The sequence below is a fragment of the Piliocolobus tephrosceles genome, chromosome 4, assembly GCF_002776525.5.
Source record: "Piliocolobus tephrosceles isolate RC106 chromosome 4, ASM277652v3, whole genome shotgun sequence".
In the NCBI taxonomy this organism is placed as follows: Eukaryota; Metazoa; Chordata; class Mammalia; order Primates; family Cercopithecidae; genus Piliocolobus; species Piliocolobus tephrosceles.
This window is the reverse complement of record NC_045437.1, coordinates 108,039,113-108,056,978: the sequence shown is the minus strand read 5'-3', so window position 1 is coordinate 108,056,978 and position 17,866 is coordinate 108,039,113. Positions and strand designations below refer to the sequence as shown.

The following is a 17,866-nucleotide window of genomic DNA, read 5'->3' as shown; positions in this document are numbered from 1 at the left end:
TAAATCTCCCTCAAAAGAGGCATTATCCTAACTCCCAGTACCTCAGAATATGACCTAATTTGGAAATTGTGTTGTTGCAGATACAATTAGTTTAATTAAGATTAGGTCATACTGGAGTAGGGTGGGTCCCTAATCCAAGAGGACTGGTGTTTTCATAAGAGAGAAATTTGGACAGGGACGTGCAGAGAGGTAAGATGATATAAAGACACACAGGGAGAAGACTGCCATGTGACATTGTGAGAGGGAGCAGAGACCCCTCTTAGGGGACTGCCAGTCTCCCCTAGCCCCCCAGTATGGAGTTAAAGAAAAATTTTGAGTTCCTTCTAGGGAGATTTCGGCATCTAGCTAGCCCTGCAACCAGCAATTTGAAAAGTAAATATAAATAATCCACTAATTTAAAAGGTAATAATAGCCTAAACAATATTCATTCAAGTAAGTTAGAGTCACAAGATGTTTGGTTCCTTATAGAAACTAAAGATAGCATCTCATATCCTAGGGAGTTGTTATTCAGAAATCTTGACCCTCACCAGATGAAAAATGCCAACCACTGTCATGTAGACCTCAGATAAGGCGGAACTAAGAAGTGAACGCTGAGTACTGTCCTTATTCTAAACTTCTTCCTTGAAAGCCTATAGAGAGTCATACCCAAAGGCTAGAACTTAACACTCCTTTCTTCTGACCCCAAGATTTTAGACAAAATGTTGCTTCCTTAACCAACTGTAAATCAAAGAGTCTCAGAATCCACCTGTTTGTTAGCCTCTACTTAAAGATACTCCCACCTCCTTGGACCAAACCAATGTATAACCTCCATATATTGATTTATGATTTTGCCTGTGACTTCTCTTTTCCTGAAATGTACCCCTACCTTTCATAGTGTGCCCTTACTCATAAGCCATTGGGAAGTTTGGGTCTTAAGTGTGAGTTGCCTGATTCTCCTTGCTTGTCATCCAGCAATAAATGGCTCACTTTCTCTCACTGCAAGTCCTGGTGTGTGTGTGTGTGTGTGTGTGTTTGTTTTGCACACTGGGTGAGCTGACTCAACTTTGGTTTAGTAACAATTGGAGGCAGATATTAGAATGATGATCTACAAGTCAAGGAATGCCACAGATTTCTGGCTGTCACCAGAAGCTAGGAGAGAGGCATGGAACAGATCTTCCCTCAGAGCCCTAAGAAGGAACCAACCCTGTCAGCTCTTTGATTTTGGACTTCCAGCCTCCACAATTGTAAGAGAATAAATTTATGTTCTTTTAAGTCATCTAGTTTGTGGCAGTTTGTTGGACTAGCCCTAGAAAACCAAGATGGATGGAAATCGATAGATGATAGATAGATAGATAGATAGATGATAGATAGATAGATAGATAGATAGATAGATAGATAGATAGATACATACATACATACATACATACATACATACATACATAGACAGACAGACAGACAAAGTTTCAAGGCTTAGGTCTAGTCATAAAATGAGGACTGAAGGAACCATCCATACCATCCACTGAAGTAATACAGTAGTCCCAAAGTGGTTAGTTGGACCACATAAAATTGCCATTTTTGAAGGCCAAAAAATAAGTAAAAAATTGCATTAATAAAAGCAATTTTGTGAGCCTAATAGATTACAAAAATAATTCAAGTTTTCTGAACCCCCCCTTTTTTTCCTCAGGAGCAGATCCCTTGGCTGAATTATCTAAGAAAACATTTTCACTACATCACTTTTCCTCTATAAATAGATTCTTACGCTTCATTCATTTCCTTCAGACAAGGAAGTTTCAGTCTCCATGACCTATATGGAATGAAATGCTAGAGGCAACTGCTCTTTGAGGTTTTATCTGCTATTTCTCTCGTTTACACATCTCTGTGCATGATTTATCCTAGGAGACAATACTGGGGATTCTATCTAATTCACATTCAAAGCTGAGGTTTCTCCAGGGCATTTTCTCTCATTCCATTTGGTACAGCAGTAACTGTTTGACAACATCTGCCTTACAGCACCACTCTGCAGTCCCATCTGACACTTCATTCTCATTCACATGCTCTTCCTGCTTGTCTTCTGAGGGAGATGTTTTCACAACAGTGAGAAGACAATAAGGACGAACCAGAGCTGCACTTGCCCAACGTTAATATACATCATGAACCCACCAAATGGCTTCACTGACCTCTTACTCCAATTTATCCAAAGACTTTTGACATAAGCCAATGATCTTTAAACCAGCCTGTTGTCCTTGGGGATTGTTGAGCATTCACCTGTAATTTCTAAGTGTTGATTTCCTAGACTTTCATGTATCTCTTCCCTCTCAAAGTTTCCTCAACTATGAAAAACAAGTAGCCCTTCACACATTTTACTGACAATTTTTTAACCAACAAGAAATGGTATAAACAAGTCCTAAAACATCTTGTGTGTGACTACTGCCAAAACATGCCATAGTCTTTCCATAAAGAAGTAGATATTTAACAGGAAATTCCATTTCATAAAAGTTTTAATAATCCTTAGTTCAGATAGATTTTATGACTGTAAGAAACTAAATTAAGGGAAAATTCCAAATCTTATCCATCAAAAGATTCCTCTACATTCTGGAATAACTTAAATCATTGCCTACAACACACAGAAAATTCAGAATATAGAATTCATTAGTAGCAACTGCCATTCAAATTATTACCGACTTTCATTAAACTGTTTTTGTTATTTTGCTATGACTTTAAATTCTAACAGATTGTTTAAAATGTCATTCTATTTCTATTTAGCTGAAAACCTTGTACTATTATGCTCTTCATTATTCAAGATTCTACAATTTCCCTGTGCCAGACAATACATAAACAGCTGGTAATTTTGAGCTGCCTTGAGGAATAAAAATTCCTTGGCCTAAAAATGTATTTGACTTAAAAATTTATGATACTTCTCAGCATACTTTACAACTGAGTTTTCATATATATATATATATAGGTTTTCATATATATATACATTTCACATATTTGTTCACATGAAATTTGAAAAGGAATGTACTATAAAAGAATATCTTGTCTTTTTGTGGTTTTATGAGTAGAAACCGCATAAGAACACAAAATCAAAGCAGGGCATTAAAATGGCAAAATACTCTCTGAGGGTACAGACAGTATTATACAGGTGTTGGCATTTATATTTTGAACTCCTATCTACTGTGTTTCTTACTCATTAGAGATAAGCCTAAGTCACTTTTGCTTCTCAACTTACCTATGAATGTAGGGCAAAAGAAGCAATCCCCAAATAAAAACCTTCCTTTTCCAAGTACAAACTTCCAGATAAGCAGGTTCAGTCCCAGAAAAATTAACATTTGTTCAATTATACTCCACTGAAGCAAGTGCAACATTTGAAAATCAAGGCAAATTAGAATCTGATGACTCCTTTAACAAATACATTTGTGCTTTATTTCAAATTCTTTTCAATAGCAAGCTTTTCTAATATTAAAAAGTTGTTTTAATATTTAAATATTGAAATTATTATATAGTGTGTATATATGTGTGTGTGTGTGTGTGTGTGTGTGTATATATATATATATATATATATATATATATATCCAAGAACATACCTGATATACAAAATAAGCTCTACCTGCCAATTCTAAATGTTTTTCCTTGACAAACTTCTCCCCACAATCACATCTAATGTGAGATCCAGTTGCTTTCAAAGACTCATGCAATTTCCACCAGACAACAACATATTTGGGTTGCCCTCCCATAATCAAGAATCAAACGAGTCATTTGCACATCACAGCTCTCTGGCCCCTTTGTTCTTCAAATCAGGTTCTTACCTTCTCCAGGTCACAGGCCCCTTAGAGATGCCATTATATAATGAAATAAACTTACTGTTTTCTTTAACACTTTGAGAGCATAAGGCTTCTGGGTCCCCTTCTGTTTGCATCTGTACACAATGGACGTAGCACCCCTTGAGGGGGAAAAAAGACAAAAAGAAAATGTTATGCTTTGGACATGAATTAAAGAGGAAAGCTTGAAAATAAGTGTCTCTTGCAATAACCCATATAACTGACAAGTGCTTATTATAAGTTCTATTATAGGACCAGCCCCAGCTGTCAACAGTACTTTTTTTTAATCACAATTGAATATAGTTTGCTCAGAAAATTCTAGGTTTTCTAGCTTGCTCTTTTCCTTCTGCCTTATTGCTATACAAGTAACATACCTAGGGCTACTGCATTGAGAAGGCTCTGAAATAAATTAGGTCTTCAGATGAATGTTGTTTTTGAAGGAAACCCACCCAATTTCAGAATCCCAGAGCTTGCCTAAAGGTACATGTCTGGAATAAAACAAACCATATGACTTCAGGGAGAGGGTTTAAGTTTAGCACTCTATATAGTCTGCACTTTCACAATGTGGCAAGGGAGCTGGGACATCCCTCCTACTTTTTAATGTGTAGAGGAGATGGTAATATGTAAAGGAGATGGTAAGAATACACTCAATAACTATTTTCATATATGTACAGGGTTATTAATAAGAAAGCATTAAAAAGCAGGACAATGTGGTCCAAATGCTCCAAACACCACATGAGAAGTAAAAGAGTAAAAGAGAGATAAAAGACAAATATAGACTAAACAGGCTTACACTTCAACTTCAGAAAGAGAACTTCTAGAAACAGCTTAAGATCAGTATACTTGTCAGACTTTGAAGATTAGGACAAAGGACCTCTTATAATATACTCAGTCCCATGGTCCTGAAATTCCAAGTGAGCACAAAGAATTATAAAAATAAAACACATTTCCAGCTATCTAAAGGTGACAAATTTTTAACAGAGCCAACAGAAGTCAAAGACTGGTGTGTTGTAAATGCAAATAGTTAAAAATATTAACATTTATTTTTAAAACCTTGGTAAGGTATGACATATACACAAAGTAATAAAGCATTTAAGAAATAGAATAAATGAAAGTAATAAAAAATTGATTTCCTTATTTTAAATTGCTTTAAAAGGTAACTAAGGCAAAAATATCAAAATTTTAAAAAGTTAAAAATGCATTGTTTTCTAGCATGTGTAAAAATAAAATGTATGACAACACCACCACAAATGATGGAAGGAAGAAACTGGGAAATACTGTTGTTAAATCCTTATACTACATGTCTGGTAGTCTAATATTATTTAAATATAGACTGATCAAAGACGCATATTATGTAACCTAGGGCAATGACAAAAATAATTCTTTAATAGAAAAATCAATAATAATTAAATAATGGAGCTAAAATGAAATATTCAAGAATGGATTGCAAAGGAGCAAAATCAAAATAATAGATTTAAAAAATAAAACAGCTAACGATGTGGTGGTTTTTATTCTAATCATAAATTACATTAAATGTAAACCTTATAAACTGCTAATTAAAACTTAAAGAGCAGATTGGATCAAAAAAATCAAGACCAAACTGTATGCTGTGTACACAGTGTATTGAAGTTTCCAAGTGTATTTATGGATTTTTTTATTTCTCCTTTTAGTTTTATAAGATTTTCTTTCATGTATTTTGAAACCCTGTTGTTAGGTGTACACATATTTATATTTATTTTGTTTTGCATAGTTGACCCCTTCATAATTCATGTCCCCCTTTATCCTTTTGCTAAAATTTACTCAGTCTGATATTAATAAGCTTTCTTATGGTGGGTTTGTGTAGTATCTCTTTTGCCAGGTTTGCACCAACCTAATATATCATTTTATTTATTTTATTTTATTTATGCCTATATATTTTATTTTATTTTATTTATGCCTATATATTTAAAATATAAATACACTGTCTCAGCACTTGATAGGAAAAACAGACAAACTCTCATCAAGGATTACAGAACAATAGAACAGCCCTACCAACTAAATTATACTAAGTGACATTTGGAAAAAAAACTCTACACCTAAACATCAGAATACATATTCTCTTCAAAGTTGTAGGACTCACACACTTCATTTACAGTCTTACTATAAAACTACAGTAATCGAGAGAGTGGTGTTGAAGAAAGAATAGACATGAATACAAATGAAAAGTCTTTTGCATGTGTTTTATATAGGTAGATAAAGTTGCAAATGAAATAAAGAACAGTTGTCACATTTGAGATAAGGCATTGGATTAGGGTAGAGGTGAAGGAAAATAATAAAGTGATTAAGAACACAGCTCCAACAATTACTAGCTACATGACCACATGCAAGTTACATGACCTCTTTGTGCCCTCAGTGTTCCCATCTGTATAATGGAAAAAATAACAGTACCTATCTCATGAATTGTTGTAGAGCAAATGTGTTAATCTATTTAAAGCATTTAGAGTGATGTTCAGCACAGTAAGGCCTATAAAGTATATTTACTCTAATCGTTTTATACTTCTATATTTTTATAATTTTTACAATAAAATACTCATATTCTTCATGTAATTCCTTGTGTATTCCTAGTGTAATTTTATTTTTATTTTTACTTTTTTTAAAAAAAGGATACAAAAATAGTCCTACACATATATGATGGATTAGCTTCTGACAAAGGTAAAAAGGCAATTTGGTGACAAAAAAAGATAGCTTTTCTAAAAACTAGTCTTGAATGACCAGATATCCATATGCAAAAAGATAAAAACAAAATTTATCCATACCTCACACCTTATATTAAAAAAATTACTCAAAATGGATCACAGAGAGAAATGCAAAACCAGGAACTATAAAATTTCTTTTAAAAAACAGAAAAAAAGGATTGTGATCTTTAGTTAGGCAATGATTTCTTAGATACAAAACCAAAAATACAATAAATGAAAGAACAAGTAAATAAACTGAACTTCACTTAAGAATATTTTCACTGCTTTTTGAAAATGCAGGAGAAAATATTTATGAATCACATATCTTAAAAGGACTTCTTTCTAGAATATATAAAGAACTCTCAAAACTCAATAAGAAAATAACACATTAAAGATGGGCAAAATATCGGAACACATACAACCGATAGTACAGAAATGTAAAGGGTCTTAAGAGACTAGAATGAACAAATACACATCAACAAATTGGATGACCTAGAAGAAATGAATACATTCCTAGATACATACAACCTACCAAGACTGAATAATGAAGAAATAGAAAATCTGAACAGACCAATAATGAGTAAAAAGATTGAAATCGTAATAGTTTCCCATCAAAAAAAGAAAAGAAAAGAAAAGAAAGAAGGCTGGCCCTAAAGGCTTCACTGTTGAATTTGATCAAACATTTAAAAACCTAATACCAATCCTTCTCAAACTCTTTCAAAAACTGAAGAGGGGGGAATACTTTCAAACAAATTTTATGAGGCCACCATTACCCTGATATCAAAGCAAGACAAGACCACTATAAGAAAAGAAAATATCCCTGATGAACATAGATACAAAAATCCTCACCAAAATACTAGCAAACTGAACTCAACAGCACATTGAAAGGCTCATTCACCATGGTCAAGTGATATTTATCCTTGGGATGCAAAAGTAAACATATTCAAATCATTAATTGTGATATACCACACTAATGAAACGAAAGGCAAATCACATGATCATCTCAATAGATGCAGAAAAAGTATTTGACAAAATTTAACATCTATTAATGATAAAAATCTCTAAAAAATTACATATCATATAGAAAGAATGTATCTCAACACAATAAAGGCCATATACGATAATTCCACAGCTAATATGCTCAATGGTAAAAAGTTGAAAGCTGTTCCTCCAAAATCATGAACAAAACATGGATTCTCACTCTCAATAGAAACCCTAGCCAAAGCAATTAGGCAAGGCAAAGAAATAAAAGGAATCTGAATCAAAAAGGAGTAAGTTAAACTGTCCCTATTTTCAGGTGATATGATTATACACAAAAAATACACAAAAAATCTTGAAGACTTCACCCAAATACAGTTAGAAATAATAAATGAATTCAGTAAATTTGCAGGATACAAAATCAACATTAAAAAATCAGTTGGGCTTCTATTTACAGATAACAAGCTTTCCAAAAAAGAAATAAAGAAAATAATTCCATTTACAATAGATAGAGATATAAAATACTTAGAAATAAATTTAAACAAAGAAGTGAAAGATCTGTATACTGAAAACTATAAACATTCATAAAAGAAATTGAAGACACAAATAAACGAAAAGATATCCTGTGTTCATGAATTGAAAGAATCAATATTAAAATGTCCATATTACCCAAAGCAATCTACAGATTCAATATAATCCCTATCAAAATTCCAATAACATTGTTCACACAAATTAAAAAAATTCCAAAATTCCTGTGAAATCACAAACAACCCCAAATAGTCAAAGTAATCTTGAGCAAAAAGAACAAAGATATAGGCCACACGCGGTGGCTCACGCCTGTAATCCCAGCACTTTGGGAGGCCGAGGTGGGTGGATCACAAGGTCAGGAGATCGAGACCATCCTGACCAACATGGTGAAACCCCGTCTCTACTAAAATTACAAACATTAGCCGGGTATAATGGCGGCACCTGTAGTCCCAGCTACTGGGGAGGCTGAGGCAGAAGAATGGCGGGAACCCGGGAGGCGGAACTTGAAATGAGCCGAGATCGCCCCACTTCACTCCAGCCTGGGTGACAGAGTCAGACTCCGTCTCAAAAAAAATAAATAAATAAAAATTAAAAAAAAAGAAACAAAGATAGAAACATCGCACTACCTGATTTCAAAATCTACAAAGCTAGTAATCAAAATGGCATGGTACTGGCATAACAATAAACACATAGAGCAATGGAACAAATAGAGATCCCTGAAATAAATCCACACATTTATGGCCAATTGGTTTTTGACAAAGATGCCAAGAACACATAATGTGGAAGGAATATTTTCATCAATAAATGGTGCTAGGAAAACTGGACATCAACATGCAAAAGAATAAAATAAGACGCTTATCTCACACCATTTACAAAGATCAACTCAAAATTAATTAAATACAAATGTAATACCTGAAATTGTAAAACTACTACGTGAAAACATAGGAAGAAAGCTCTATAACACTGGTCTGGGAAAGAATTTTTTGGATATGACCTCAAAGGCACAGTTAACAAAAGCAAAAATAGACAACTGAAATTATATCAAACTAAAAAGCTCCTGCACAGCCAAGGAGACAATCAACAGAATAGACAACCTACAGAATGGGAGAAGCTATGTTTAAACCATGAGTCTGATAAGGAGTTAATATCCAAAATATATAAGGAACTCAAACACCTCAATAGTAAGAAATTAAATAACTCTATTAAAACATGGGCAAAGCATATGGCTTAAAGCAATCTTAGAGTCCACACTATTCCTATCAAACTACTAACATCATTTTTCACAGAATTACAAAAAACTATTCTAAAATTCATATGCATTCAAAAAAGAGCCTGAATAGCCAAAGCAAAAAGAACAAAGCCAGAGGCATCACATTACTGGACTTCAAAATATGCTACAAGGATACAGTAACCAAAACAGCATACTATTGTTATAAAAACAGACACAATATACAAATGGAACAGAATATAGAACCCAGAAATAAAGCCACACACCTACAGCCTTCAACAAATTTGACAAAAGCAAGCAATGGGAAAAGTTCTACTTATTCAATAAATGGTACTAGGATAGCTGGCTAGCTATATGGAGAAGAATGAAACTGGACCCTCCCTTTCACTGTATACAAAAGTTAACTCAAAATGGATTAAAGATTTAGATGTAAGACCTCAAGCTATAAGAATCCTAGAAGACAATCAAGGAACCATCTTTCTGGACATTGGCCTTGGCAAAGAATATTTGCCTATGTCCTCAAAAGAAGTTGCAATAAAACAAAAATTGACAAATGGGACCTAATTAAACTAAAGAGTTTCTGCACAGCAAAATGAAGTATCTAAAGTATCAACAGAGTTAAAACAGACAACCTACAACCACCAGACGCTTGGAGTGGAGAGATTGGGGAAATATGATGTTAGTCAAAGGATACAAATGTTTAATTAGCCAGGAGGAACAAATTCAAGAGTTCTCGATAATATAGCTAATAATAATGTATTGTATACTTGAAAATTACTGAGTAGTTCTTAAGTATTTACACCATTAAAAATGAGGTAATTCATATGTTAATTAGCTTGATTTAGTCGTTCCACAATGTATACATATTTTAGAACATCATATTTACACTATAAAAGTATATAATTGTTATTTCCAATGAAAAATGATTTGACCATATACTTCACCAAAGAAAATGTATGGCTGGCAAATAAGAACATGGAACGATGCTCAGCATCATTAGTCATTAGGGAAATGGAAACTAAAATTACATGAAGATGCAACTACACACTGTGAAAGTTGATTACACAAATTGGATTATCCTTTTCATACCCAACTAAAACAGTCTACAGGCAGCAGGGCAAGGCATTCGGGACACATAATATTGCTCCAAAAACGTAATTCTTTACAAGTCTGGCTGCTGAAACTGCCTGTTGTAACTAGAGACCAGTTTTCTTTGTAACTACTGCAACTTTAGTACTAATGTGGCCCACTGCTGTCACTCACTGATCAGAGCTTACCAGTTCCCCAGAACCTTGCTAATGCCAATGACCTTTCTCAAAAAGCAATATATAACATTTCTCCTTTTTATACAACCTCCAACTTCTTCGTTATTCTTCTGACATATTGAAGACCACCTAGTCTGAATGTATGCCCTAAATTGCAATTCTTTCTTCTCAAATAAAACATTAAATTTAGAGATTTGTCTCTATATTTTTATTGTGACTTCAACAACACTTATTTGAATGACCTAAAAAATAAAAATAAAAAAGGCTAGCAAGGATACAAAGCAATTGAAACTCTCACACATCACTGGTAAGAATACAAAACGGTACAGCCACTTTTGAAAACAGCTTGACAATGTTTTATAAAGTTAAGCGTATCATATGACTTATGTATGTCACTTCTAGGTATTTACTCAAGTAAGATCAAAACAATGTTCACTCACAAACTTGAACCTGAATTTTCATAGTAGCTTTATGAGTAATCACCAAAAGCTAGAAACAGTTTCAATATTCTTCAACTGTGAAGTGGATTAACAATTTGTGATATATCCATATGGTGAAATTCTACCTAGAAATAAAAAAGGAATTAATGAGGGTACACAAAACAACTTGGTTGAATCTCATTTATAATATTCTCACAGGTTGGAGAGGGATTGACTACAAAGTAGTATAGGGGAATTTTTTTCACATGATAGAACTATTTTATATCTTGACTGTTACGGTGTTTACACAACTATATACAATTGTCAAAACAAGTAAAACTGCAATAAAATAGGTGAAATTTACTGTATAGAAATTATAGTTCAATGAAAATACAGTAAAAAAACTTTCTAAAAGAACTACATTGTTTAAAAATATTAAAAACCACATTATCAAAATGTAGCTTATAGCATTCAACCCATTCTATGTTCATTTAACAGTAATTGGTGAAATTTTAAAAAAAGAAAAAATATGAGAAAGATTTTCAAACAGAAGAAAACTAAAAATCTAATTTTCATTCTTATGGAAAATAACATCAAAAAGTTAATATCACTCAAAAATTCACATAAAAGAATATTAAATGGCATCCATTTCTTAATTTCCTCATCACATTCAATTAACCTATCAATAATTTCTATACATAAATCATTGTTGTAGTAAAGCTTTTTAAGAAACAATTAACAAATATTTTGACTGATCAACTTCAGGAAACAAGTATACTAGAAACAAATTTTTAAAGGCAAGAAAGAGTAAGCTAAAAGAAAAAAACAGCCTAAACATATGTGGAAATAACAATTCAACAGTTTCTCAAAAACATAACCTATATTATTAATTGAAATTAAATAGTTGACTTAAGTATGTAAATGTAATCTTAGAAAGCAATCACATTTTCAGTATGTTCATATAAAAATAAAAACTATTTTGCCATAAAGCATATTAACAGTTAACTTTTAATACAGAAAGAACATCTTGTACAGTGTTGCATGTTCATTTCAAAATAGAATAAAGAGAGAACCACCACAAAACTGCTTGAGATTCAAAAGAAGCAAGGAGATTATAGATTAGAGGATATTATATTTATGGAGTCATTCAACTGAAAAAAATAAAAATAAAGCTTTACTGCTCATGTCTATCCATTTATAACATATTCTTTAGCAAAAAGACCAAAGAAATACAGAAATTATTCCAGTTATAATTTTTTCTGCCATGAATTTGATGAGAAATAAAACTTATACTCTGAGCCTGATTTCTACTACTTTCTTTTACATTAGTTTTCTTTAACAGGAATTCTACACAAATTATTTTTGAGCTCTAGTTTTGTCTAATATGGTCAGTTGTTTATTTAAAAAAATTTTAAAGGTGAAAAGTTAAAAACATAGACCACCATATTTTTCATTACACAAAGACAGAGCTGTCAAACCTGTTTGTAAAATCACATGCAGTATTTGTACATTATAACTGCAATACTATGTATAAACTACAATATGTGTACAAATATACAAAATATATATAAATACAAAATATATATTATATCCCCACACATTGTTCGGTAAAGCTATTAAGATAGCTGGCACTGTGTGCCAAACTTATGGATGTGGGGGGAGCTCCAGATATAATATTTATTTTCCTGAATATGTTTCAAGTATAAAGCCCATTGCTACCACATTTAGGACCATTAGTATAGAAAGGGGTTCTTCATCTGTCGGTTGACCTTAACATGCTCCTCACACCTATTTCCTTTCTTTTTCTCCCATAATCTCACCATTTTTTCTTCCTCTCTTCTTTCTTGCTTTAAAGAAAGATAAATTGGTTTAATTTTATTTTTTCCTCCAAAAAACAACACAGGAGTGTTGACATAACTGTTCACCAACTAGCTGAGAAAGATACCCAAATGGATTCAAAGGGCCAAGTACAGATCAAATCTGATTCAAAATGGAATTAGGAAGTCTGGGTTCACATTAATATTTTTAGGAATGAAGATGAGATTGCACAATGTTCAGACAATTTAGCATCAAGGGCATTCTCCTATTAAGGGAGGTTATAAATCAGAAATTGTCTCTTTTATAAGAGGACATAGTGGGATGTTTGTGATTATTTGAGGGAAGCATTAAAGTGTGACTTCCCTTGCCAACAAGTCTACAATGTGCTATTTGCAAATGCAAGCGAACTTCAGATATGGAATCTCTTATCTCATAGAAGTCTGGAAGTACTGCTGACTACTCTGTTTCTCGGCTTCAGCTGGATCTCTGCAATGATATGCTTCATGGCCATGTAAAAGTGACTTTGCTGAGGTTATTAGGTCATGTAAGCTATTAAAGAGTTTCACTTTTTTTTTCTTTAATGGGAAGTGTCTTGAGATGAAACCAAAAAATCTTGTTATCTTTTTCTAATGTTGAAGATGCTTGGTTATAAAATGTAGTTATGTCAAAATATTAATCATTTTTTAACATTTCAATAGATTTAATTTTATTCTTTTGTTTTTTTGCATTTGATTTTTAAAGTTTTTGTTTTCAATGTATGTGCTTACTGGAAAGATCCTCTTAATGCTCATTAGGAAAAAGGTTTGAAAGCAAAGCTGTGATTTAAAAGAAGTGTCAATCATAGGTTGAAAATATAAGGTGTGCAACTCTACATATCATCATATTTCTCTTACATGATTGACTTGCTATTATTCTTTTCACTGACTTTTAGGTTACATGAATTATTAAAGAAAACTGGTTATAACCTCAAAATTGATTCTTCTTAGTGGTGAAAGTGTGTCATATTAAAGAGCAGGAACCTAAAAAAGTCAAAATCTGCAAGCATTTAATATCAGCATACATGTTGGCCCATTCTTGGGACAGCTTTTCATCATTTCAGTCTCTATCTCTGTCAGCCTGCAACGCATCAATGCTCTTCAACACTAGAATGCTTCAGGATGTTCTTTGGTCACCAAGAGGGAAAAAAATCTGAACCTTAAAATCAACAAAGAACAGGAGGAAAGCTACTTAATTGATTTAATTAGTGATTTGACATTTTCAGTATACAATGTAAAGAATGGTTAACCTTTAGAATTTAGAAGTTGCCATTAGATCTGGAGGTTTCCCAAATCAGTTAAATATTACACTCCTAAAACAAATCTCAAGTATATCATGTCAAGGAATGATACTAAACTCCAGATGTTAAGAAAAGGCCAAGCCCAAGGTTTTGATAAGCTTGGCATCAGTCTGTCCATAACTGCGCTCTTTCTTATCGAGTTCACTGACTTGCTTAACCCTGCAGACAGCAAGGGTAAGTACCTCACTTCAGTCTTCTCAAGTCCTCCTACTTGATGCCTTACATCCACTCTTCTGGCTGTCTCCCAGATAGAGTCCTCATTTGTTGTTTCAGCCTCATGTCAGCTTATTCTACAGCCACTGTCTTACAGATATCATTCCTGACCTATACACCCTTTTTCAAGACCTTACATTAGCAACTATTAACTCTTCAACTCTGATCAACTCAAACTATGAATTTTTATATTCTCTACTTTGTGGCTCCAGTTTCTCAAAACCTTGCTTGCCTGCTAAACGATTTCCTTAAGTTGTTGTCTAACAGCACCCAGTTGTGACTTTGGCACTAGTGCTTGGATCTCCATAAGCATTGGTTTAAATATGGCTCCTCTTATTTCAGACATTCAATAAAACTCCTGCCTTAAGATAAAGTAAAAGCTTAAGAAGCTCTGGAATCCAAATGCTGAATTTTAGCTATGACAAGGTAAAGCAAAAACAGCCTGATAGCTTAAGTATTGGTTCTCAATCACAAAGTGATACATCAATAACAATAAAACTATGGAATAAAGGGTCTTAATAACTCTTATCAATTTTCTTTGCCTCAAAATATTTTACGCATCATATTGTTAGCTATTAGTATCAACTAATCAAACGTCTTGTGAAAAGTTTATTTTCCTTATTTTCTGTGAGTGGGTGTGTGCACATGTATGCAGCACACAGAACTGAATTTTTGATCAACCATTTAATGTTATAATACATGAATGAAGACAGCTATTGTTCTTTTTTTAACTTTTATCTTCCATTCCCAGTCCTGTTTGCTTCTATTCCATACCATCTACTATGTTTAATGTGTATCTACACAATTCCATCTCCATATCTTCAATTATGCTTATTAATATTAATAAGCAATATATACCATTTTTATATACTATTTAGATTTTATAGAAGTGTTACTATACCATATATCTTAGTCCTCAATTGGCATTTTTTCACTGAACATGATGTTCTTGAGATCTATTATTGCTGATTAACACAGTTCTTAGTAAGTCCTCTTAATTGCTGCCACTCAACAAATATACCACATTTTATTTGCTCAGTATGACTTCAATGGACACTTTGGTTTTTAACTACTTCAAGCCAAAATTTAATGAATCTTCTTTCCTCTAAGTTTTTCCACAATGTAGTTATAATTTTCTAATGAGCCTGCAATTTTTCCTGCTGTCTATGGGAAATCATTTTAATTAGGAAGTAAAAGCACCAATGTTGTAATCCCTGAAGTCAGGCATACCACCAAAATGCACTAGACCAGCAGCTCACAGAAATCTCACCCTACATCTTTATGCTTGCATTCTCAAATAGAATCAAGGATACAATGTAATTAATTTTGAAGTACTAGAAAAGTTATTTCATTGTAGCGAGCACTGTCCTTAAGGCTGAAGTTAAGAATTGTAAGAAAAGGATGCTTAAATTGCCTGGATGTGAGCAATATTTAGTTGTATATTTAAAAGCAGCAGAAATCACTGTTCATTTTTAAAATCGAGTTAAATTTCATTAAGTGAAAATTTATTAGGCACTGTGCTAGGCACTTTATGGGATTATAAGGATGGTTCTGGCCCCTAATGAACTTAAAACATAATATGAAAATAAGAAAAAAACCTATAAATAAATATATAATTTTCTAAGTAAGTTAAATACTAAGATCAAAACTATGGAACTTTGGGTAGCACAAATTTATAATTTATTGTCAAGCCTGTATGTTTTTGAGATTAGGATTAATTGATTATGTCAAAACCATATACATAAATCAGGACTATCCTTGGCAAACAGAGATCTGTAGTCTCCCTACTACTGGGGACTCAAAAGGAGGGAGAAAACTCTTAAATTCTCTTAAATTCCTCTTGTAGGAGGGCGAATTTAAGTGGGTCTTCAAGGTGGATAGGGACTAACAAAGGCAAAAGAATAGACTGGCAGGTGTTCTACAGAAATGATCTTACTCAAGCCTCAATGTTCAACTTCTGGAAAAACTGTCAAATAGTTTTTCAATGTGGTTGTACCATTTTCATTCCCACAAGCAGGGTATGAGAGTTCTAGTTGCTCCACATCTTCATCAACATTTGGAAATGTCAATTATTTTAGTTTTTGCTATTTTAGTGGGTATGAGGTGATGTTCTATTGTGGTTTTAATTTACATTTCCATGAATAATGATGTTGAGTACTCTTGCAGGGACTTATATGTAATTCATTCATCTTTTGTGAAGCATTTTGGTCTTTTGCCCATTTAAAAAATATGACTTTGTTTTTATTATTTTTACGAGTTTTTAAAAAATTCCAGACACAAGATTATTCGTTATAAATGTGTATTGTAAAATTTCTCCCAGTCAATAGTTTGCTTTGTTACTGTTCTTAATGGTGTCTTTTGATCATCATAATCTTTAAATTTTTAGATCTAGTTTATCAGTTCTTTTATAGTGAGTGCTTTTTGTGTTCTAAGAAATCATTGCTCATCCTCAAGTCATAAAGATATTATCCTAGTTTTCTTCTAGTAGTTTTCTAGTTTTAACTTTTATGTTTATGTATATGACATATCTTGAATTAGTTTTTGTTTGTGGTATAAGGCATGTATCAAGGTATATTTGTTCCATGTATTTATGTAGTTGTTACAGCATCTTTAATTGAAAAGATTTTCTTTCCCCGTTGCACTGCCTCAGTACTTTTGCCAAAAATCCACTGACTATTGATCTATGGATCTGTGTCTGGACTCTATTCTCTCTATTGTTATGCCAATGCCTCACTACTCTGATTTCTGTAGTTTTACAGTACAGTTATCTATGGGGGATTGGTGTTCCCAGATCCACTGTTGACAACAAACTCCATGGATGCTCAAATCCCTTACATAAAATGGTATAGTATTAGCATATAATCTATGCACATTCCCCTTTACACTTTAAATCATCTCTAGATTACTTATAATTGTAATTTGGGGTATTCTGGTTATTTTACTTTTCCTTGTAACATTTAGAATCAACTCATTGATGTTTACCAAAAAACAACAACAACAACAAAACAGAAAAACAAAGATCCTACTAGGATTTTCATTAGGATTGTATTGAATCTATAGATCAATTTGGAGAAAACTGACATCTTAATATTGAGTCCTCCAATCCATTTACATTGTATATCACACCATTTAGGTTTCCTCTGATTTCTCAGCAATATTTTGAAGTTTTCCCAGTAAATGTCTTTTATGTCTTTTGTTAAAGTTACTTGTTCATTGCTTTTTATTTCCTGATGTAATTGTAATAATATTTTAGAATTTTCTTTTATGGGTGTTTGCTTCTAATATATATAAATACAATTTATTTTTGTATGGTGACATTTATCTTACAACCTTGCCAAATTAACTTATTAGTCTACTAGAGGTTTTTATTTGTTTGTTTTTTTGTGGGGGGTGGGTAGAATCCTGAGGATTTCTACCAAAAAAATAGCTTTTATCTGAATAGTTTTGCTTCACATTTTGCCTTTTTCTTGTCCAATTGCACTAGCTTGGACCTCAAATATAATATTCTATTTAAGAGTGGGAGCAGATATCCTTGCCTTATTCCTGATCTTAAAGTGAAAGCATTCAGTT

General features: G+C 32.8%; 1 protein-coding gene across 2 annotated transcripts in view; it reads right to left on the bottom strand.

The window, feature by feature from the left end:
• CAMK4 (calcium/calmodulin dependent protein kinase IV) overlaps nucleotides 1–17,866 on the bottom strand; it is a 275,261-nt gene that overhangs the window by 150,105 nt on the left and 107,290 nt on the right. For both annotated transcript variants that reach the window (XM_023212267.2, XM_023212268.2), the window contains exon 2: nucleotides 3,841–3,919. In XM_023212267.2, coding sequence (XP_023068035.1) covers nucleotides 3,841–3,919 — 79 coding nt within the window. The remainder of the gene's footprint in view (nucleotides 1–3,840; nucleotides 3,920–17,866) is intronic.